This window comes from Amphimedon queenslandica, unplaced genomic scaffold (assembly GCF_000090795.2).
Source record: "Amphimedon queenslandica unplaced genomic scaffold, v1.1 AMPQUscaffold_13520, whole genome shotgun sequence".
NCBI lineage: Eukaryota > Metazoa > Porifera > Demospongiae > Haplosclerida > Niphatidae > Amphimedon > Amphimedon queenslandica.
Window position 1 is genome coordinate 595,376 of NW_003546244.1, and position 20,604 is coordinate 615,979.

Below are 20,604 nucleotides of genomic sequence, written 5' to 3' on the forward strand. Positions count from 1 at the left end.
ACCATTCTAGCTGCATTCGAAGTATGTTGGTCATTCCAGTAAGTATCTGTGTCCACCTGTCATTCATAAAACAACAACAACAAGGAGAATAAAGATGAGAGTACAAACAAAGATACTACATGTATAGACTGCTATGGGCATTAACTGCATTATTAAACTTACTCCAGCCCCACCACAAGACATCTGTACAAATGCCCTCATGCCAGCCATGTCTACCAAAGAAGACAAACAATAGAAATACCAGAGCAGTGTTGACATCGATCCATACCTTTCTTATCTTGGCTTGTTTTGAGTTTGTTAGGACGCCCGTAGAGTCTGACGTGATTCTCACTGTGTACGCATTGTAGCTCAGCTAATGAAGCCTTCCTGGCTCTTAGACGCTATCATGGAGAGACAGAGAGGGAGAGACAGAGAGGGAGAGACAGAGAGAGAGAGACAGAGAGAGAGAGACAGAGAGAGAGAGGGAGGTGTATAAGAGCTAGTGTATGTACATATAATATATCTTACTGTTGATCTTTGGACTATTCCAGTCTCATGAAGGCGGGCCCATATACTCTGTAATCTTCCGGGATGCTCTGGGTGAGATGACCCACAGCAGCAGTTGTGTTTCAGCATCATTGTATCATAGACCAGGCCAGTACCAGACCCAGTCACGCCAGGAGACTTCACATCCTACACGTATACAAGTACTTGTATAATATAACAAACAAAATAATGGTGTACATCTATAAATGTATAAATAAATGTACATGTACATGTATTATAACAAACAAAATAAAAGCTATATGTTGTTTGTGTATTTTCCCATGCATGCAGTTATAATTACAACAATTTAAATTAATTCTAAACAGCCACTCCAACAGCTGCTACTGCATGTTAAAATAGCAATCGACGTTGACAATTAAACGCTAATTTCTAAAGCTGTTACTCATTCCAGGTGCTCAGTAGTGCAAGCTTGCTTTTCATGCGAAAATAATTTTAAATCCAACACTAAACTACATGTACACACACACACACACCTGTGTAGTGGCTGCCAAGGCCACAGGTGAGTTCTGTCCATTATTAGACCCAAGACTATCAACACTACTATTAGCTGATAGACTCCTGTGTATTGAGGTGTGGCCTACTACCAGCCCCTCCCCTTCGCTAGAGCTGGAGCCATGGACACTAGAATAAGGGAGTGAGAGTGTCTCTGCCTTATTCACAACACGGTGGACAGCTGGTTTAGGTTTCAACTGCAGCGAGGCTTGATGCTGCTGCTGAACGCCGAGCGTCTGTAACAAGAGCAACTGTTGCTGTCTCTGTAACTGTAGCAGCTGCTGCTCTTGCATTTGTCTCAAGAGTTGCTGTTGTCTTTGGAGCTGCTGCTGCTGCTCAAGGTGCATGCCAGCCAGTTGTCTCTGCTGCTCTTCAAATCTCTTCTTCTCCAGTACTGCTTGCTGTACCACTCGCTGCTGCTGCTCTAGATAATGCTGATACATTTGTTGCTGCTGAACCACTAGCGACTGGTGCTGGAGCTGGAACTGTCTTAACAAGGTCTCGTACTGCTCGTTAGTCATCGGCTCTTTTAAACCATGCGGGGCCGACTGACTAGTACCCAGCGGACGATGTTGCGCAATATTCTCTGTGGGCGGGGCCAAGCTCTGAAACCCACTATCAAGACTTGAGAGTGATGGAGTTGGTGATGCGACGGAGCTAATGGCAGAGGTGGTACCAGTAGAGACAGTGACAGAGGAGGTCAGAGGAGACGAGGTCAGTAACTGATTGGAGCCTACAGCAGTCGGCCATATAGCAATAGGAAACTGAAACAATTCCGGAGGTTTACCCCCACTAGTCGTCGCTGCCGCTGCAGCAGCTGCAAATTGTTTCTGTTGCTCAATCAAAGAAAGCATTTCAAGCTGTTTCTGTTGAAGAGCTTCAATCTGCTCCTGTGTGGGCATGGTAACTGCCTGGAGCTGCCCAACCCCTCCTGCTGCTGCTGCAGCCGTAGAGATGGAAGGAAGGATCCATGCTGGCGACATCTGGAGAGGAGAACCAGTGAGAGAAGAATGGGGTAACTATGAAAAAAGAGCCATTATTAATGAAGGAAGTGCAGCTTTATCAATCATTTTATATTAATGCTAACATACTTTGAGGTTAGAGAGAGAAGGCATGTCGTGTTGCGAGGAGGTCTTACCATCAATATTGAGGGACTCCTAATACAACAACAACAAAAATAATAATAATAATAATCATAATAATAATAATAATAATAATAATAATAATAATAATAATAATAATAATAATAATAATAATAATAAACATGCAAATGTACATATTATAATATTGGACAAGAGTCACTAGTACATGATGTACATATAAAAATTATGATATCATGCTGCTAACATTGGAGGAATTAGCAGAATCCATGGCCGTAGGACTATTAGGATTATCAACAGAGAGCCATCCTGGGACAGTAGCATTACCATCTATTAGTGAGTGAGAGAGAGAGAGAGAGAGAGAGAAACAGAGAGAGAGAGAAAGAGAGAGAGAGAGAGAGAGAGAGAGAGAGAGAGAGGGACAGAGAGAGAGAGAAACAGAGAGAGAGAGAGAGAGGGACAGAGAGAGAGAGAGAAACAGAGACAGAGAGAAAGAGACAGAGAGAGAGAGAGGGACAGAAAGAGAGAGAGAGAGAGAGAGAGAGAAGTGAGTGAGTAACAAACAGAATACATTCATAAACAAGTGAGTGTGTGTGGGTGAGAGGGAGACTGAGTGTGTGGGAAGGTGTTCAATTGAGTGGCTTCGTATAGTATTGACCAAGTTAAGCTAGTGAGTAAATGAGTACAACACACACACACACACACACCACATACTCAATATATTGCATAAGAATGTTTAGACTAGTTGTAGAAATTACTAGACAGTACAAATACAACAACTCTACTCGTGTATACCTTGAGGTACACATACATACATGCATGCATACATACAAGTACGTAATAAAATGAGTTTGTTGACCTAGTACACTCATTGATAGTGTCTTTGATACTTCATGTCTCTTAGGTATTGGACTCATCCTGTGCTGCTTTGGACGATGAAGCTTAGCTTTTGAAGGCTCAGACACTATTAGAGAGAGAGGGGGAGAGAGAGAGACAGAGAGAGACAGAGAGACAGAGACAGAGAGAGACAGAGAGAGACAGAGACAGAGACAGAGACAGAGACAGAGAGAGACAGAGACAGAGGGAGTGAGAGAGAGACAGAGACAGAGAGAGAGTGAGTAAGAGCATAAGTAGGAGAGCTTGGTAATTGCTTGAAGGCAAAAGCATAAAGTGAACAACTGAACATAGACTCACGTGTTTGTCTAACTTGAAGATGTTTTGCTACTAGTCTCTGATTTAATAAAGGAGATTCGGCAGGGCCGCCAAAAGATGGCGAACTATACAAAGACAAAAAATGATAATCAATTATGAACAAAACAAACAAACAAGAACAAATTATGGAACATGCTCAAGTGTGTGAACAAGTCTATAGCAAACCAGATTTACAAACCTACTTAACCAGACTGACAAGTTTTGGGTGGTTAAAAGATAACGCCATTATCACAAAAGCTTTAAGCATAAATTATACAAATAACACACAATCTCTTTCTCCCTCTCTCCTCTTACACAGTAGCTGAGCGGGAGGACAAACCATCATTATCAGTTTGATGAGCTTCTTCAGGACTTGATCTGTCACCTACAAGATAATAGAGAGACAGACAGACAGACAGACAGAGACAGAGAGGAGGGGGAAGAGGAAGGAAAAAAGAAGAGAAAATGAGTAAACAAACCGGCTATTAAAATATTGTTATTATAAAAATACATTTGCTTCAGACATACTCACTCAAGAGAGGAATGTCTACAAGCCGTGCCCTGTCCCCTAGCAACAGATCAAACTACACATCATCCACCACCCACACACACATAATCGCATTATACATGTCTCCATGTCTAGTGAGGCATGTCACCATATCAGAGACTAGACTGTAGTAATAAAGTGGTTACTATCAATAGTAAAGCAGCTCTTTTATAAAGCAAGTGACGTTAATGCGCGTGAGAATGAATGCAGATACACTTATAATGGAATACGATACCACGTTGTATTATACTCTAACCTGTAATGGAGACTATGACTGACGTACTCCTAGGCGGGAGATGTGGACATATCTCTATCATATCCACGCCACTAGGAGCGCCAACACTTGTGTCGATACCAGGGCCTCTTGGATTACCATCTTCACCACCGGTTAGACCCATCTCCATGTTATCTAGAGAGAGAGAGAGAGAGGCTCAGTTATGTGTATTGGATGCAAGTAGATAAAAATTTCTATAATAATAGCCTTAATAACTATAATGCTATACCCAGAAATATCTATGTTGCTTGTTATTATTATTAATTTTGTGGGCACAAAATTAGGCTGCCCACATGGTGATATCATGATTTCGAGGTGAAAAAATAGTATGGCTACATCCTTTCTGCTAAAAAAAATCGCATCATGCATGCTATGCTGCAGCTCTGGATTATTTTCTTGATAATAAAATAATAAATAAAATTAATATTGATTTAAAACATTAATACCAACAGCTATTGGATATCGAGCGCCCACTCATGCGCGCGGCGCTACTTCCCACGCAAAAAATCCCACCCACGCAACAATTCATTAAAACTTTACAAGAAAAGTAAATAAAAATTATTGCAAACAAAATAACAGGAAAATAAGACGAGGCTGTAAAAGGCAAGGAAAGCCGGGAGGATATTGGTTCTTTCTGCTAAAAGGAAGCCGAATATAATCGTACACGCAAGGCAAAAAGGTACATTTTTGTAGTAGAGATAAGTAATTAATTCACGGCATGATTAACACAACAAACGCCTACGGGAGATAGAGCAATAAGAACAAGCGACAAAACAACCAAGAGAGAGGTTCGATTGTTGCTCGAACACTTTAGCATGCAAAAAGAGCTGTAAAGCATACTGCCCTTAATTTCTTACACAGCTCTAACTGCAAACAATGCCTCACAACACAATTTCTACAACTCAAAAGAGAAAGAGAAGGCACAAGGCATCAGACTAGACTTACCATCTTGATCTTCTGTAGACATGTCCTCTCCGTCACAAATCAGAGAGAGAACGAGAGAGAGAACTGGCTAGAAGAGTGTGAAGAGATAAAGACCCGCAGCTGAACTTCCTTTCTGCTATGCACGAGTCTACGGACTTGGTCGTCCGCACACGGCAGTAAAACTTACAAACCGCCCACGCAATAGATCTCTACCAAAATGGCAACTCTTACCACCGTTCCTTTGTTGCTCCTCGTCTTGTTTTTGTGCCCGTCCTTCACTTTGGCCTGGTCTCAGGTAGAGCTGGATCTATTTGATTTAGTAGAAGAAGTAAACGAAAACTTTTACGACTTTCTACAAATCACACAAGTAAGAGAACAAAGGAACGCATGAATGATTATATATATATAATATACCATCCTAGGATGCTTCAGCGGCTGAAATCAGAAGATCCTATCGGAAACTATCACTACAGTATCATCCAGACAAGAACAGAGATGATCCAAATGCTGCAGAGACATTCAGAAAAGTCATTTTAAAATAATAAAATATGTATATAAATAGTATAATAATATTATGCATATTTATCCATAGATGTTATACAAGCAAACATTTCACCTCACTTATCACCTTGTTGCCCTTGTAAATGATGCCTTCTTTTTTATTGCAGATAGGAGCTGTTGCTGACATACTAAGGAACGAAGAGACAAGAGAAATGTAAGACATATTGATAATTGCATTATGGTGACAGTTTAGTTTAGCAATAAGGATGTTTGTTATCATGAGTACTTAATTTATTTTATTAGGTATAATGAAGTGCTGCTGAATGGATTGCCTGACTGGAGACAACCAGTTTATTATTATAGAAGAGTTAGGAAGATGAGTCTCATAGAATTATCCGGTCTCCTATTGGTAGTCATCATTGTTGGTCAGCTCCTGTATGGCTGGGCCCAGTATGCAGAGAAACAACTTGTACTGGTAGGGAAACAGAGAGAGAGAGGGGGGGGGGGGAGAGTAATGTAATCCATTGTTATTCCTTCATGCATAGAGTACAAAGTCTTTCATGTGCTGAAGGATATTGAATCCAATTCATAACCACAAAAACAGAAACAGGCTATGCATGTACATTCTATGTATGCGACATAAAGGCTCTCATGTGTGGTCATTCTCTAATCCCATTACATATTTAACACTTATTATCAGTATTTATCCACAACAATTCCACATCAAAGCCTCCATCTTAATCTGCTCCATTAATTGATCATGTGTTTGCGTACATTTTATCCCCACATGCATTATATATGATGTCGACTGTGTGTGTCTTTGCATATTATCATGCCTCGAATTCCTGTGGAATCGATTTTTATGTAATCAAAATGCTTTCTCACTCACGCACTCACTTCCCCCTTTATTTTGAGCCGCCTTTCTTTACATGCAGTATGACCTACGGCAGAAGAAAGAAAAGAAAGACAGGAAGCTAAAAGGACGCAAAGGTCCCCAGCAAATATCTCAGCTTGACGCTGAAGTACTTTATCATGAAGCACTAGCTAAAGGTAAGTCGCTCATGATGCTACCCTCGTTTTTAGATTTTTTTTTAAAACAGCTGCACTTCCTCACTACAGCAAACTACTGCCTTGTGTTCTTGTCAAGAAAACGCTTCAGTATTCTTTTGTATTGATCTGTATCTTATGGTCATTGACTAAAAGTAGAAAGCAACAAGAGAGCAAAGGAGGAGAGGAGAGAGAAGAGGAACAAAGGATCCCCTCCAATAAGTATTCAGCCAGAAGCAAGAGAAGACACATAAAAGAAAAGGAGGAGAAGGAGGAGGAGGTAGATGAGGGGAGAACAGAAGAGAGACCTGATATAAAAAGTGATGAAGACACATCAGTTGGAGTAAGCAATGGTGACATTGAGGACTCTGCTGACACACCAATGAGTGAGGAAGAGAAGAAAAGAATTGAGGAAGAAGAAGAGGAAAAGAGAAGGCAGGAGGAAGAGAAGGAAAAGAGGAGAGCTGCTCTGTTGAAAGAGAAGGAGAGAGAGTTAGAGGAAGAGCTGGTGCAACTGGAGGAAAGCATAATGGAGGACGAGAAGAGCAAGAGAAGCAAACGAAGCAACAAGAAGGCTCATTCGTCTAAAGTGAAATCGCCTCTTGCGGATAAAAGTTTAGAATATCAGCAAGAGTGGAAAGAAGAGAAAGAAATAGCGACAGAGTCTAAATCCGTGGATCCTAAAGGAATAGCAATGGATGATGGAGTAGATTCACAGCCATGGAGCCAAGAGCAGCAGAAAGAGTTAGAAAATGCACTTAAGCAATACAACAAGGAGGAGAGCAATAGGTGGGAGCTCATAGCAAGCTGTGTGACTGGAAAAACAAAAGTAATGAAATTTAATGGTAAAATAATTATGCATTTTATCCCTCACTTAATCTAGGATGAATGTATAGAGAGGTACAAAGAACTGGTGGAGTTGATAAGAAAGAAAAAATCGCAATAGATACTGGCATTTTTAGCAACAATTAAGTCAAATTTGAAACCATCAATGTATAAATTGTACATTTTTTGTCTGAAATTCCCTTTTCTTTTATTTTCTAATTTATTTACTGTGCAATAAAAATCTTTCCGTAATAATAATAATAATAATAATAATAACGATATCGATTATTAATATCAAGAGTAGGTGATCCAAATCTTCTCAACAAAAAAAATAATGCCAGATTGTACTTAAGATATATATTGTGTTAAGAAATTAATGCACATCTCACAACCTCTTCCCAAAAGAGAGAGAAGTCAGGACAGAGAGAGAGGGAGAGAAGAGGAGAATGAGACTAACACTCAGGTACTATGTCTATGGTAAGAACTAGGACTAGTGACGCTCACTGGTAGACCTGTATACGCTGCAATCGGCCCCTGAACGGAATTCGTCACTCGAGTGATCTCGTTGCCGTGGTGACCTGCGGTGGGCGGGGTCATCAAAACATGCGACGCGTCGGATGAAGAACTAAAGGGATAGAGAGTGAGAGAGTTGGAGGTGACGTGGTGAGCCTGTCTATCAGAGAATGACGATCTGCCGGGACCGCCCGAAGAATTATGAGAGCTGTGAGTTGAGGTAGCTGCTACCAAACTACCGTTATGCCTGCCTGAATCGAAAAGGGGTCCAGGGTTGGGAGACTGATGAAGAGGGTTAACAGTGTGGTGTTCTATATCATTAGATAACCCTCCACTTGATCCGCTGTGATTGAACGTCCTATGATTATCACTGGCCCTGAGTGTGTTATCAGATGATAAGAGTTGGATACCATTCAATACTTTGTGTATATTTCCCTCTGCTAGGGTTTGTCTAAGGCGAGCGTTTGTTGCAATGAAGAACTCTCTCTGTGAGGCCAGCTCCATTATCCTTGCTTGCATGATCCTGTTCTCCGACTGGAGCTCGTGCAGGTGAGCTAACATTATACCAGCTATTGGAGAAAGGGGGAGAGAGAATGACATCATTCGTTACAAGGTACACACACACAAATGTAATTAAATATCAATGAGTCTACTCTTTGTGTTTGTGTATGGATTTCTAGAGACATCAAACACATCATTACACCCTCAAGTCCACAACAAACTGTCCACACAAACACACACATCACAAGACGTTATACAAATGAAGTATATGGACATAAATCAACCACAGACAGACACACAAACAATATGATTATCAAGCAAGAAGACATACAAGCACGGATTGTACCGGCCGGGGTTTCCCACAATGCATGCTAAGTGAGCTACATGTAAAAAGCAGGTTTCATGAGCTGACAGCATTTTAAAGTAACTTTTTAAAATTGTAAAAAAATCCAATTTTGTTCGGAATCAGCTTAAACTTGCTACACAACATAAGAATATGTATATGTATCAGGAAAAATTATTAAAATGAAGAATTCTCTCCTAGTAATTTTTGGCAAAATTCGAGCAAAATCCCTGTACAGGGACTTTGGCTCGATTTTTGAGCAAATTTAAAAATTCATAAAAATCCAATTTCGATTGGAATCAGCTCAAAATTAAAAAAAAGCATAAAGTACATGTACATGCATGTGAACATATATCCCTTCCTTCCTCACCGTTGTTTTGTCTGCCTGCCTGATCTAAAATAAACTGTGCTGTTTGCTCCCACTGTCTCTCTAAAAGCTCCTGTAAGCTTAAAGGAGGACCAGACTGTATAGCAGTACTACGGGAGAAAGAAAGAGAGAAGAAAGATAAAATGAAAGAAGAAATAATTATGAATAATAATACCTGTTGCTACTAATATTAGCTACTGCAGAAGAAGAAGGTTGAAGATTAGAACTGCTAGCAATCGTTGAAGAAGACACTGCTGATTGTTTCTGGGATGTGCCAGAATTTGTAGTGGATTTACGTTTCCTCCCCCCACCACCTCCTCCCCCACCACCTTTTCTTTTACTAGGATTCTGCTCCTTAACAGTCAGTATAGGCTCGCCAATACTGAGATCAGGAGGACCGTACGTTTCAACCGGACGAGAAGATGGCGGCGAAAAAGACTCCAATTTCTCATGCGATGGAAGTGATGTCTCACAATCAACAACCTGGTCAAAGTTCTGAGTAACCGAGGCCAGTAGGTCAAGATTTCCACAGTCAAGCATTTCCCTGGGTCCTTCCCTTCTCTCCATGATATCTTTACTAACATTGGTCTCCATTGGTAAAGAAGGAAGGAGGGAAGGACTGGAAGTGGATACAAGAGAAAGGACACTGTTACTATTATTATTATGGAGTGAAATCTCATTGGTGCTCGAGGGAGCTTCGGATGTAGAACTCTCATTCGACGAAGAAAGCTTCCTCCGTCTATACTTCCGTTTATTTGATGAGATACCAGCATCACTTGAAGTTCTCTTGAAGCTTCTCTCAGCTCCGCCTCCTCCAATGTGAGATGAATCCTTGGACTTCGAAGGAGGGTGTTTGGAGATAGTGGGATGAACATGACCCAGATAAGAGTGCTGGTGGGTGGAGTTGTGATCAAGTGATTGATTAGAGCCTGTCTCTGTTGGTCCTTGATTATCAGCAGAAGAGAAAGGAGGAGGAGGAGGTGGAGGAGGGAGGGACTGGGGAAGGGCTGGAGGATGAGATGATGCAGGGATGGGTGGGTTTCCTTTACGAAAGCTTTGCTGTTGCTTTAACTTTTGCTTAACCTATTGAGGTATGGGAATATGTACACATAGAATTAATATTCTTTAGCACTCTTTCTCTCTCTCTTACCATTCTCTTATAGTGTGTACTGCAATATCCACAGTAGATGATATTCCTCATGTCTCTAGGGTCTTCCTCTTCAACTAGTAACTGCTCCTTCTGAGCACTGCAGAGAGAGAGAGAGAGGGGGGGGGGAGTGAGAGTCAAGAGTTATATAAAGTTCATTATGCGTACCATGTGACATGAAACGTAAGCCTGCAGTTGCTCTTATGGCAAGACATACAAGCACCAGTTGAAGCTTGAGTCTCCTGACCCAACTCCTCACAGATATAGCAAGCCTGAAATAGAATAAAAGGATAGATACAATAGATATTAGATAGATATGATAAATGAAGAGGGAATTAAATTGTTCTTATACTTTAGAGAATCTCTCTTTAGGTAGTTTCGTGGTGACGATTGGTTCCATTGTCCTCAGGTTCCCAAAGGTTACTTCAGGGATGTACAGTGCACACACTACATGGGCCCAGCCTATGGTTAATTAAATGGGTGTGGTTTAAGCATGAGCAATAATTACAAAGTAATAAATGGCAAATAAATTTCACATTGTTTTTATGATAATTAAATGTTTAATTTTAAGGGCAAGTTGCCAAATTGTAATTATTTTAGTTACTACGAATGATAATAACACTCAGGGTTTCCCACAAAGCATGCTAAGTAAGTGAGCTAAAAAGCATGAGCTTCATGAGCTGACAAGCACTAAAATACATCACATGGCATTTGGAGCAACTTTTAAAAATTGATTAAAAAAAATCCAAATTTGATCAGAATCAGTTAAAACTTTCTACATAACATAAGTAGATGTGTGTGTATCAGGAAAAAAGATTTAAAAAATCGAGAATTCTCTCCTGACTATTTTTGGCTAAATTTTTGAGCAAGTTTTAAAATTCGTAAAAAAATCCAATTTTTATCGAAATCAGCTCAAAATTTCTATACAGCACAAGGACTTGTATGATGTATTAGAAAAATATTTAAAAATTGAAAAATTTTTCCTAGCAATTTGAAAAAAAATACCCAGCATAGTATATAGTATTTTGTCAGCAACTTTGTAAAAACCATAAGCACTATGTCAAAATCCAAGATAATAATAATAATAATAATAATAATAATAATAATAGTAATAATAATAATAATAGTAATAATAATAATAGTAATAATAATAATAATGTTAATAATAAAATAAATAAAATAGTAATAACAATGCGTCTTACTTCCAGTGTCGGTCCGTTTTAGTGCGCCATCTTTCTTTGGACACAGTTCACATTTCTGAGACAAATAAAAATGAGACATAAGGAGAGAAAGAGGAACGTCTTTCACTTACGACACGAGCAGCTCTTTCTTGGGACTCACACTTTCGACAGAACCACACGCCAGAGGGCACTGATACAATACCATAACATGCTACAGAAGAAGACGAAGAGAAAGAAATAAAAAAGAAATGATTCTAATTAATGCCTAATAACAAAAAGTACATCAAAAGGCTATAATAAATGCTCATTCCTTATTCAAAAGGTTAAAAAAAGGATAGAAAAGGCTACCCAAAGCTTAAAAGTAACACCTCATAGCTTGGTGCACTTCTGAGAGGAGAAAGAAGAGTAAAATTATTCTCTGAGGCTACCTTGGTGTACAATGATCCCACAGCCTGATCCACCACAACGAAAGAGCCTGTTCTCGGTCGTTTCTTTCCCATCACTACAAACACAACAAGACTTGGCCATTTTAAATGACTCGTATACGGAGATGAGCGGAGAATGGACAAAGATAATCTGCGTGCGTAGGTGTAGGCTCGTAAATCGGAAAATATCCAAAAATAAACTGAAATTAAAATGCTTTTAATATCCAAAAGTGTCCTGGAATTCGCGGAAACAAACGTGACAAGTGTGTCTTCATTGGGAGGATATCTCGGAGGACATATCAACACTGACACAGTCTCCCTCACTCTCTCTCTCTCCCCCTCTCTCTCTTATTAAAGATGGCCTCTTATAACGCTGGTACTGTGGCTGTTCCTCCTCCTCCTCCCACTACAAACACTTCGTTAGAGGCTCATCAGTTAGCCCAGCAGTACCAACAGAACTCACAACAGACTGGCTCAGTCATTGATCCTAAAACTGCTGGCCTCTCTATGGAACCCGGCTCCTCAAAGAAACTCATAAATCACGACAGTCCGCCATTTTCTCGCGTCTTTGTCGTCTGCAGTAAAGGAATGAAAGAAGAGGAAGTACAGGAGGCGTTTGCTGTATTCGGACCAATTGAGGATATATGGATGGTTAAAGATCGGATGACGAAAGAGAACAAGGGTATATGTTATGTGAAATTTGAGAGGGCATCATCAGCAGCCGCTTCTATTGAAGCATTGGATGGCAAAGTCATTGGTAGTGACCCTAAACCAATAAAAGTCAGTGTAATTCAGCCTGTCCTTATTATATGTGAATGAGTAATGGGTAGTGGTTTGCTTTGACTTGGAAAACGTGTTTAATTATACTGTATATGGGGGGAGTATTTACACATTTCTTCATGTACATTATTTCTTTTTCCTCAGGTAATGATTGCCTCGTCAAAGAACACTGCCATTAAAGCTGACTATAATGACGAATCGGCAAGAACCCGCCTCTTTGTTGTATGTCCTAAGGAATACAGCGAACAGGATCTCAAAGCTAAATTCGAACATTTTGGAGACTTTGATTTTTGTAATATAATCCGTGACAAGCACACCGGAGAGAACAAAGGATTCGGTTACGTCAAGTTCACTCGTGCCTCTACTGCTGCTGTTGCTATGGAGAACTGTGACAAAGCCTTCAAGGCTGTTCTTGCCGAACCAAAATCGGCAAAATTTGCTCGTGATGCAGCAGCTGCCGCAATCAGAGAAACACAGCAGCGTCTCAAAGAGGCTTATCCCTTCAGTGCCTCTCCTACTCACGGGAGTGCCCCGTCTGAAATATTCCAGACGTACGGGTTTGGGTTTGAGCCGACTGGAGGGAGTGGAGTGAAAGTCGAGCCTGGTATCAATAACAGGCTCTACGTGATTGTATCTCCGGCTGTGCAGGAAGAACAGTTGACGAGACTCTTTGATATAATCCCTGGGCTAGACTATTGCGATCTCAAGTGTAATCACACAACAGGCGAGTCCCGTGGTTTTGCCTACATCACGTACAACACTATCAATGCTGCGATGTACGCCAAGGAGAAACTGAATGGGTTTGAGTACCCGCCCGGGTGTAAACTAGTTGTGAAATATGCCGAAGACCCGCCTAATATCCGCTATGGGCCTCCCAGTCCAACTTTTGAGTCCTCTTATCATTATCACTCACCTCCTCACTCTCCAATGAGGTCTCCTGTACGCTCCGTCTCTCCCGTCCGTCCGCTTGGGTTTCCAAGACAACGCAGAAACTCTCTGGGATCCGAGCATGACGGACGCGTCTTCTTTGTCTGTAATCCATCTCCTCCCTCTGATCAAGTCCTTCGCTCTGTCTTCGGCAGGTTTGGGGTCCTCACTGATATATGGGTTATCAGGGGAAAGAACTACGGCTATGCCAAGTTTGTGACGCGTCAAGCTGCCGAGTCAGCCATAACAGCACTCCACGGTATGGAGGTGTTTGGTGTGAAGCTGAAGGTCATGTTGGCCGATCCTCCGCCCGAGGAAGGAGGATTACGCAATAAGCGTCAAAAGACGAGCGCTGCTGGTGGACCTACGAGCTTTCCTCTTGGTCCACCCCAGCCACCTGCAATCTTTCCCAACATGTGAAGAATGAGAATCCTGTCCCCCCCTCTCTCTCATCAGACTCATACATTATGTACAATGTACTTTTTTTCAATTTTTTCAGTTTACACTGACATTCCTCAATTTTCTGTAGATATTATTATTATTATTATTACTTATTACTTATTACGAGACTGTGACCATGGTAGAATTCTAACTTAACATAATTTGGAACGATTGACTGACTTTATTTTAAAATAAATCACAATATTCAATTGTTCATAATAATGATTAATATAATAGTGATAATAATAATAATAATAACAATGATTATTCTCTTATGATCAGCTCTAAATATAATAATGAGCTACCTGTCTTCATCATCGCTCTCAAGCTCATCATAATCTTGAGGAGGAGGAGGAGGAGGGGGTACCTGAGCAGGTTCTGAGGGTAACAGTTGTCCTATGTTGCTATTCCTTAATGTTTCTAATCTAGGACAGCCTAAAGAGAGAGTAAAATATATGTCTCCCCCTCTATCTAACTCTCACCATTGTCTCTTAAGAGTTCAATGGTTACTCCTTCAGTAGCACAGGTCCAGTCAATATTTAACATTATTAATGAAGGGAGACCGAGTCTCAGTAATCCTATATATGAGAGGGGATTAATGGAGAGGGTTAAGCCAGTGTGTCACACATTCCTTGTGTGTGTGTGTGTGTGTGTGTGTGTGTGTGTGAATGTGTGTGTGTGTGCATCATGCCAAGCAGCTGCTACAACAATCACTCCATAGGCTGACCTTTGTCATCCACAGATGTCCTGACAAGGTTTAGCTTCTGAAGCCTGAGTAGTCTAGCCACAGCACCGTCCAATATAAACTGACTGGTCAGCCTGTTTGCATTTGTAATTAATAAAGAAAAAAAGAAATTATAGCACATCAATATTATTATCATAATACTATACATGTACAATTACTAAATAAAAAGCATACAAAGCATGATACAAAAGTTGCTTTCTATCTGACATGTATGTGGGCAACCCTAATAATATTACAATCCTAATAATATGCTAATCTACGGCTCATTAACTTTGTATGGCCCAATGGTATGCAACTGATTAGTATAACCCATTACCAGTGTGGTAATACAATATAGTAAACCACAAATTGAGTTTCACACGGTACAGTACATGTACCGCCTCCAATATGTGATGTGATGCGATTAGCATATGCTAAACTGTAATACAATACATCTCTGTCTATACCTTGTGTCGGAAAGACTCAAATCTTCCAAGTCAACCAAACCTGTTTGTGTGTGTATAAGTGTGTGTACAGGAACATAATACAATTAAATAAATAAATCTTCTTTTAAATTTTACCAGAAATGCACATCATCCCATTGTCTGTAATGCCAGTATTGTCAAGTGACAGCTGCCTCAAGTTAGTCAGCTCTGTTTTAATATTATTTTATAATAATTACATCAAATGCCTACAAACCTTTGATATAATTCATTCCTTCATCTGTTAGTCTAGTACGCCCAAGAAACAATTGTGACAGACTAAAATAGAAAGAAGGAAATATGTGAACATCTCCAGGTGTACACGTGCATCAGAAAATGCAATAAAAAGTTTCATAAAATGAACCTCACCATTTCATTTGACTCAAGCAACGAACACCATAATCAGTGATGTTACGATATCCAGTCAAATCAAGGCTAGTAAGAGGAAAGCCTGAGAGCAGTAATGAAAAGGAGGGATATATCAGCTGAAAAAAAATAGTAAGAGTTGTTTACTTGAAATAGTGAGCATGTGCTGATCGAAAAATCCACTTCTTTCGGGCAATATGAATGAGGTTAACTTGAGACCTACAATTTTAAAGATGAAGGGACGAGAAGCAAATGAAAAAAAATACCAGCCAAAAGCTTTAGCTGCTGACAGTCGACAGGAATGTGAGAGAGATTGAGAGAGGATAAGGCAGTGGAGTGAGCCAGTGGTCCCACGTTCCCTTCTATCGGACAGCGTGAGAGATTGAGAGAATGCAACTGCTCCAGTGATGATAATGGAGATAGGTCAGAAACCTAGAATAACAGGAGCACAAAAATGTATAATCTCTTTAAAAAGTATATCTCTAACTGTAGTGGATTCTATATTCAAAATTCTCAAGCCAGGTGCCTCTAAAAAATTTTAAAATATCATAGCATCAAATATTAATAATTATAGAGACTCACGTTGTCCCAATCTTGTGATACCTTTTGAAGATACTAAAGTGTAAGAGACGTCTAATTCTTGAAGTGAAGGGAGAGGAGATCGGAGGAGGTACATGAGTCCAGTGTCAGTGAGCTTTAGAAATGCTAGCCGGAGTACAGCGATACTACTAAAACCTTAAATAAGTTTTTTAAATCAAATACTATAGCTAGGAGTCTTTTCAAGTACTTTTGAAATTTTGAAAACTTTCGTCTGATATTTGCTGACATTCATTGAGATTTAGAAACGATAGATTAGGCAGATCTAAACATAATAATCATACATGTACATGTACATGCATATAATGCATGTACGTATTAATCTTACATGGTAATAACTGCATCAAGGATTTATCAGTGATGAGATTACACGACACAAGACTTAGATGAGTAATACTAGGAAAATACCTACAGCAAAGGCAATAAAAAGCTAAAATTAGTAACAGATAACAATACAATAATCATGATTGTTACTAAAAATAGTACAGGCAATGTTAAAAATATATAGCATATAGTACACTTACTTGACCATATCCAGTAACTGGTTTGTAGCATAACAATAATTATCAAGTACTAATGACTGTATAGGACTAAAGAGGAAAAAAAGAGCAACATTTAATTTTGAACTGGTAATCTTTTAAAAAGACTTTTAAAAAAGAAAGTTAAGTTTTCTCTAACCATTTTAAGAACATGTTGAGCGTCTTTGGATGTAGCTGCTTGGCCCTGGCAAGAGCGGTCAGAAGCCTTTGAGCAGTCCTAGGAGGAACATGAGAGCAATTAGGGAGGAGATCAACACTGCTCCACTTCTCCAACACTTTTATACACAGCATCTCTAGCGAAGGAATGACATGTGACGCACGACCTAATAAACAAAATAAATGAAATATATATTGCTAATATAATAATAATAATAATAATAATAATAATAATAATAATAATAACTTTTGTTGACTGGAGCCATCTTTGCAATGGTCTGGGCTCTCTTTTCTGCTGCTAGTCGAGCTACAAAAGTGAAGAGTATACTAATAATATACTAATAGTATCCATGCATGCACCTGTATCGGTCACATGTTTGCTCATGGCCTGTGGGTCTCCAAACCTCATTGGAGCCTCACTACCACCGAGTCTATGACCTTCGCCCTCAAAAACCATCCCACGACCCTAATGGAAAAAGTCAGTAAAACTCCGGTATACATTCCAGTAAAACCCAGTATACTTTAGTAAACTCACAGGTTGCAAAGGAGGGAAAGGCAAGCCTCTACCAGGTGGAAATGGGTGAGGTGGGAGGCGGCCTGGTATTCCACCAGGATGTGGGTGTGGCAATATATGAGGATTTTCTCCTTCTTCCATATCATCATCATCATCATCATCATCATCATCATCATCATCATCATCATCATCATCATCATCATCATCATCATCATCTTGATCTCTCTCTTTCCCAGGGTCAACTGACTCTGGCATTTCAACATCAGCTTTGAATAACAATAAATTAAAAAGCAATGATTAAAACATAAATGTACATGTACAATGTACATGTACATAAACACTAAACTATAACTTATAAATGAAGCTTTTATTGTGCATTAGTAGATGTACATACCAGGTGGATTTAGTGAGGCTTGTGTGGGTTTCTTGCTAACGACGAGAGAAGCAGAAGGACAGAGACCCAAGCTAAGCAAAGACTGTGAGTGCTCTTCCACTGTGAACTCCTTATGAGGGAAGGGCTAAGGAAAATAATACAATTAAAAATTCATCATATTGTACAAATTTAAAGTGATAGACTGATAGTGATAAAGTACTTACCTGGACTAGCTGAATATTTGCAAGTGATGGATGGGTGTCAGCAATAAATTTACTAACATCGCTTAGAGCTGATTCAGAGGGAAAAGAATGACGAAGAACACTCCCGTTAGGCAGACGTACCTGAAATGATATCATCATCAACATCATGAGGCTAAGTGAGCTAAACAGCATGAGCTTCATGAGCTGACAAGCACTACAATACAGTACATGGCATTTCAAGCAAATTTAAAAATTCATAAAAAATCCAATTTCAATCAGAATCAATTCAGACTTTCTACACAACATAAGTACATGTACATGTATGTGTATCAAAAAAATTATAAAATGAAGAAGTTTCTCCTAGTGATTTTTCTATAAATACTCTGTAGTACAGGGTCTTTGACCTAATTTTTGAGCAACTTGACAATCCACTGGGTTATGCCTACCTGTACTCTGCATTGCTGTGCTGAGCCAGTGGTAGCTGCTGTAGGACTAGGGGCAGTCAGTGGTGAACTAGACACTGGAGTCGTAGGAGTTGTGGAAGACCTGGAAGAGCCCAAAGCCTTATTTGCCCTTCTTTGCTTGTCCTCCTCGATTTGCTGCAGGACAATTGCTTTTGCCTAAATAAATAAATTAATAAATAATATTTCTTATTGATTTACTGACTCTCATTTCATCGACTTTCCTCTCTCTTGCTTTCTTTAATGCGTCGTCTCTCTCCTTCATCAGAAATTCCTCCTTTTTCTTTCTCTTCTCATCAGATAAATCATACCTACATGTACAAGTAGGAGTGCAAAGGTCAACATGATTGTGCATTGTAAGACAAACACAATGAGACAGCAAACACCATAAAATAAATGTATCAAATTACCAATAATAATACTATGTACATTAACATATACTTTCAAATGTCCATAGCTAAAACACTATTATATATAAATCAAACTTTCTAAATGACATCAATGTTAAGTTATAGTCAATTTTTGCAATCAAAATCATGTATATACATGCTACATACTACAGATGCTCATACGTTAAACTCAAGCACAACTACCATCACTGTAGATGCATGCTAGCACACCTGCTTCTCAGAGGAACAGAATAATCAAGAGCAGATCCAGAAGACATTGGACGACTGATACTTGAAACTCCTCCCCCTTCTGTTGCACCAGTAGTTGCACTAGACGCCTTGTCTTGTGCATTACCTCCTCCTCCTCCTAGTCTTAGTGTTGGTCCTGCTTGAGTCTGGGATCCAGTATGAGGCATCTGGCGCTGCAGAATCCTAAGAAAAGAATACCATACTTTGTTTGTCGCTATCAGTTACACTTTACCAGTCAGTGGCAGACTGTAGAGTAATGGGAGAACCAGAAGAAGTCAGAGCAGTCTCGCAGGCTCTGATGGACTCTTGATCAAACCCCATTTCAAGGAGCTGAGCAATGAGGGAATCGGAGAGCAAATGTGTTGCATTAGCAGCCATCTTGTTTAGGCGTGTCGGTTTAGGGGCGGGGTTGCACGGTTTTAATATCTGATTTTAATTTTTCCCTACGGCCGGCTACGCATGCTCATAACTTAAGAAAATGGCCGCCTCTTTGAAGGAAAGAGACATTGGTAAGATTTATGCTATCGGCACGGCTGTCTCTTGTGAAGTAGAAGAGAGGGTGATCTGCAGAGGATACGTCATCGCGTTTGATAATCTCACTAAGTCAATAATAATCCGTATCCTTCAGGATCTAATATTAATCAATGTTCATGTCTTCTCCGAAATGTACATGTACACCATTATTGTTTTAGATTCCTTTACAAATTAATAGAGAGTTCACAAACTGACAAAATTCACATAATCAATCTATCTAATGTCACAGTCAAAAGCACCTCGTCATCTGATAAACCAAAGTAAGAACAATCCTGATGTGTGCTTTTAATTTCAATTACTGCTCTATGTGTATTAGATATATAGGAAAACAGAAAGTCGATCTGAATAAAATTGAGCAGAAATATCAAGAGGCGATCAAAAAGCGCAAAGAAGAGCTGAGTAGGATCGGTGATGGTGTTAGCATGGAGGCCCAGCTCCTTTTTGATCGAATATTTAGCATATAGTAAGTCATAATATTTTTCCTTGTTGAATGTATTCTTCTTTCTTTCTTCTCTTTAGCAACCAAACTGTCTGGGATGGTAGTACAATTGTAGTCATGAAAGACGTTAGGATATCTCCTCCTTACGGACCAGAGAACTGTACAGGGTCCACGGATGCATTAGAAAGAATTCAAAAACTAGTATGTGTATTTTTAGCAGTGATTTTATGTCAACAATTGCCTAGGTAACACGTTTTAATAATGACAGGACGTCATCCAAACCTGCTACTTGACACACGGCCAGTGGTCCCAGATTATTCTACTAATTATTACATGTATATTACAGTTATTATAATTATTCTCGACTATTATTATTATTATATTGTATTTTCCTCTCTTTATAACCATTGCTTTGTGTTAAACCTGTATAATATCCAAGCTCTATTTATTTTACTCATTACTGAACTGTATTAAATTATTCAAATATTTTAATAAACTTTCTGCGC

At 39.5% G+C, this 20,604-nt stretch overlaps 6 protein-coding genes across 8 annotated transcripts in view; 3 read left to right on the top strand and 3 right to left on the bottom strand.

Annotated features, from left to right (window-relative positions):
- LOC100637903 (histone deacetylase 4-like) overlaps nucleotides 1–5,186 on the bottom strand; it is an 8,752-nt gene extending 3,566 nt beyond the window's left edge. The window contains exons 1-12 of one of the 3 annotated variants that reach the window (XM_019995491.1): nucleotides 5,096–5,186; nucleotides 4,133–4,285; nucleotides 3,645–3,714; nucleotides 3,333–3,415; nucleotides 2,998–3,102; nucleotides 2,386–2,468; nucleotides 2,130–2,195; nucleotides 1,020–2,057; nucleotides 508–672; nucleotides 269–380; nucleotides 163–212; nucleotides 3–56 (exon numbers count right to left, since the gene is read on the bottom strand). In XM_019995491.1, the coding sequence (XP_019851050.1) occupies nucleotides 3–56; nucleotides 163–212; nucleotides 269–380; nucleotides 508–672; nucleotides 1,020–2,057; nucleotides 2,130–2,195; nucleotides 2,386–2,468; nucleotides 2,998–3,102; nucleotides 3,333–3,415; nucleotides 3,645–3,714; nucleotides 4,133–4,285; nucleotides 5,096–5,117 (2,001 nt within the window). In that variant the 5' untranslated portion in view covers nucleotides 5,118–5,186. Of the gene's footprint in view, nucleotides 1–2; nucleotides 57–162; nucleotides 213–268; nucleotides 381–507; nucleotides 673–1,019; nucleotides 2,058–2,129; nucleotides 2,196–2,385; nucleotides 2,469–2,933; nucleotides 2,971–2,997; nucleotides 3,103–3,332; nucleotides 3,416–3,644; nucleotides 3,715–4,132; nucleotides 4,286–5,095 lie in introns of those variants that run through there. The other 2 variants (XM_019995495.1, XM_011405165.2) reach the window with 2 other exon arrangements.
- Nucleotides 5,187–5,266: 80 nt separating this feature from the next.
- On the top strand, nucleotides 5,267–7,705 carry LOC100637864 (dnaJ homolog subfamily C member 1-like). The gene is made up of 7 exons (XM_003382582.3): nucleotides 5,267–5,441; nucleotides 5,497–5,601; nucleotides 5,743–5,789; nucleotides 5,879–6,050; nucleotides 6,511–6,625; nucleotides 6,676–7,451; nucleotides 7,506–7,705. Exons 1-7 carry the CDS (start codon nucleotides 5,292–5,294, stop codon nucleotides 7,566–7,568), a joined length of 1,428 nt encoding a protein of 475 aa, XP_003382630.1. The 5' UTR covers nucleotides 5,267–5,291; the 3' UTR covers nucleotides 7,569–7,705.
- On the bottom strand, nucleotides 7,671–12,076 carry LOC100638029 (protein AF-10-like). Its single transcript, XM_019995511.1, has 9 exons — nucleotides 11,928–12,076; nucleotides 11,631–11,710; nucleotides 11,521–11,575; nucleotides 10,671–10,780; nucleotides 10,487–10,590; nucleotides 10,322–10,418; nucleotides 9,347–10,254; nucleotides 9,175–9,281; nucleotides 7,671–8,529 (listed from the first exon to the last, which is right to left on the bottom strand). The coding sequence occupies exons 1-9, from the start codon at nucleotides 12,025–12,027 to the stop codon at nucleotides 7,907–7,909; spliced, it is 2,184 nt and encodes a 727-aa protein (XP_019851070.1). The 5' UTR covers nucleotides 12,028–12,076; the 3' UTR covers nucleotides 7,671–7,906.
- A 94-nt stretch (nucleotides 12,077–12,170) lies between these two features.
- Nucleotides 12,171–14,281, top strand: LOC100637989 (RNA-binding protein 45-like). Its single transcript, XM_003382583.3, has 2 exons — nucleotides 12,171–12,704; nucleotides 12,849–14,281. Exons 1-2 carry the CDS (start codon nucleotides 12,282–12,284, stop codon nucleotides 14,049–14,051), a joined length of 1,626 nt encoding a protein of 541 aa, XP_003382631.1. The 5' UTR covers nucleotides 12,171–12,281; the 3' UTR covers nucleotides 14,052–14,281.
- LOC105312486 (uncharacterized) lies at nucleotides 14,231–19,535 on the bottom strand. Its single transcript, XM_019995503.1, has 24 exons — nucleotides 19,358–19,535; nucleotides 19,108–19,308; nucleotides 18,693–18,798; nucleotides 18,473–18,646; nucleotides 18,048–18,167; nucleotides 17,845–17,968; nucleotides 17,472–17,716; nucleotides 17,297–17,402; nucleotides 17,184–17,243; nucleotides 16,920–17,103; nucleotides 16,766–16,831; nucleotides 16,570–16,649; nucleotides 16,432–16,506; nucleotides 16,227–16,379; nucleotides 16,132–16,172; nucleotides 15,911–16,076; nucleotides 15,792–15,863; nucleotides 15,648–15,729; nucleotides 15,496–15,557; nucleotides 15,378–15,449; nucleotides 15,264–15,303; nucleotides 14,800–14,891; nucleotides 14,555–14,650; nucleotides 14,231–14,507 (listed from the first exon to the last, which is right to left on the bottom strand). The coding sequence occupies exons 1-24, from the start codon at nucleotides 19,501–19,503 to the stop codon at nucleotides 14,374–14,376; spliced, it is 2,697 nt and encodes an 898-aa protein (XP_019851062.1). The 5' UTR covers nucleotides 19,504–19,535; the 3' UTR covers nucleotides 14,231–14,373.
- Nucleotides 19,536–19,558: 23 nt separating this feature from the next.
- Nucleotides 19,559–20,582, top strand: LOC105312493 (protein LSM12 homolog A-like). The gene is made up of 5 exons (XM_019995529.1): nucleotides 19,559–19,742; nucleotides 19,838–19,919; nucleotides 19,976–20,122; nucleotides 20,179–20,299; nucleotides 20,344–20,582. The coding sequence occupies exons 1-5, from the start codon at nucleotides 19,604–19,606 to the stop codon at nucleotides 20,389–20,391; spliced, it is 537 nt and encodes a 178-aa protein (XP_019851088.1). The 5' UTR covers nucleotides 19,559–19,603; the 3' UTR covers nucleotides 20,392–20,582.
- Nucleotides 20,583–20,604: the final 22 nt, after the last annotated feature.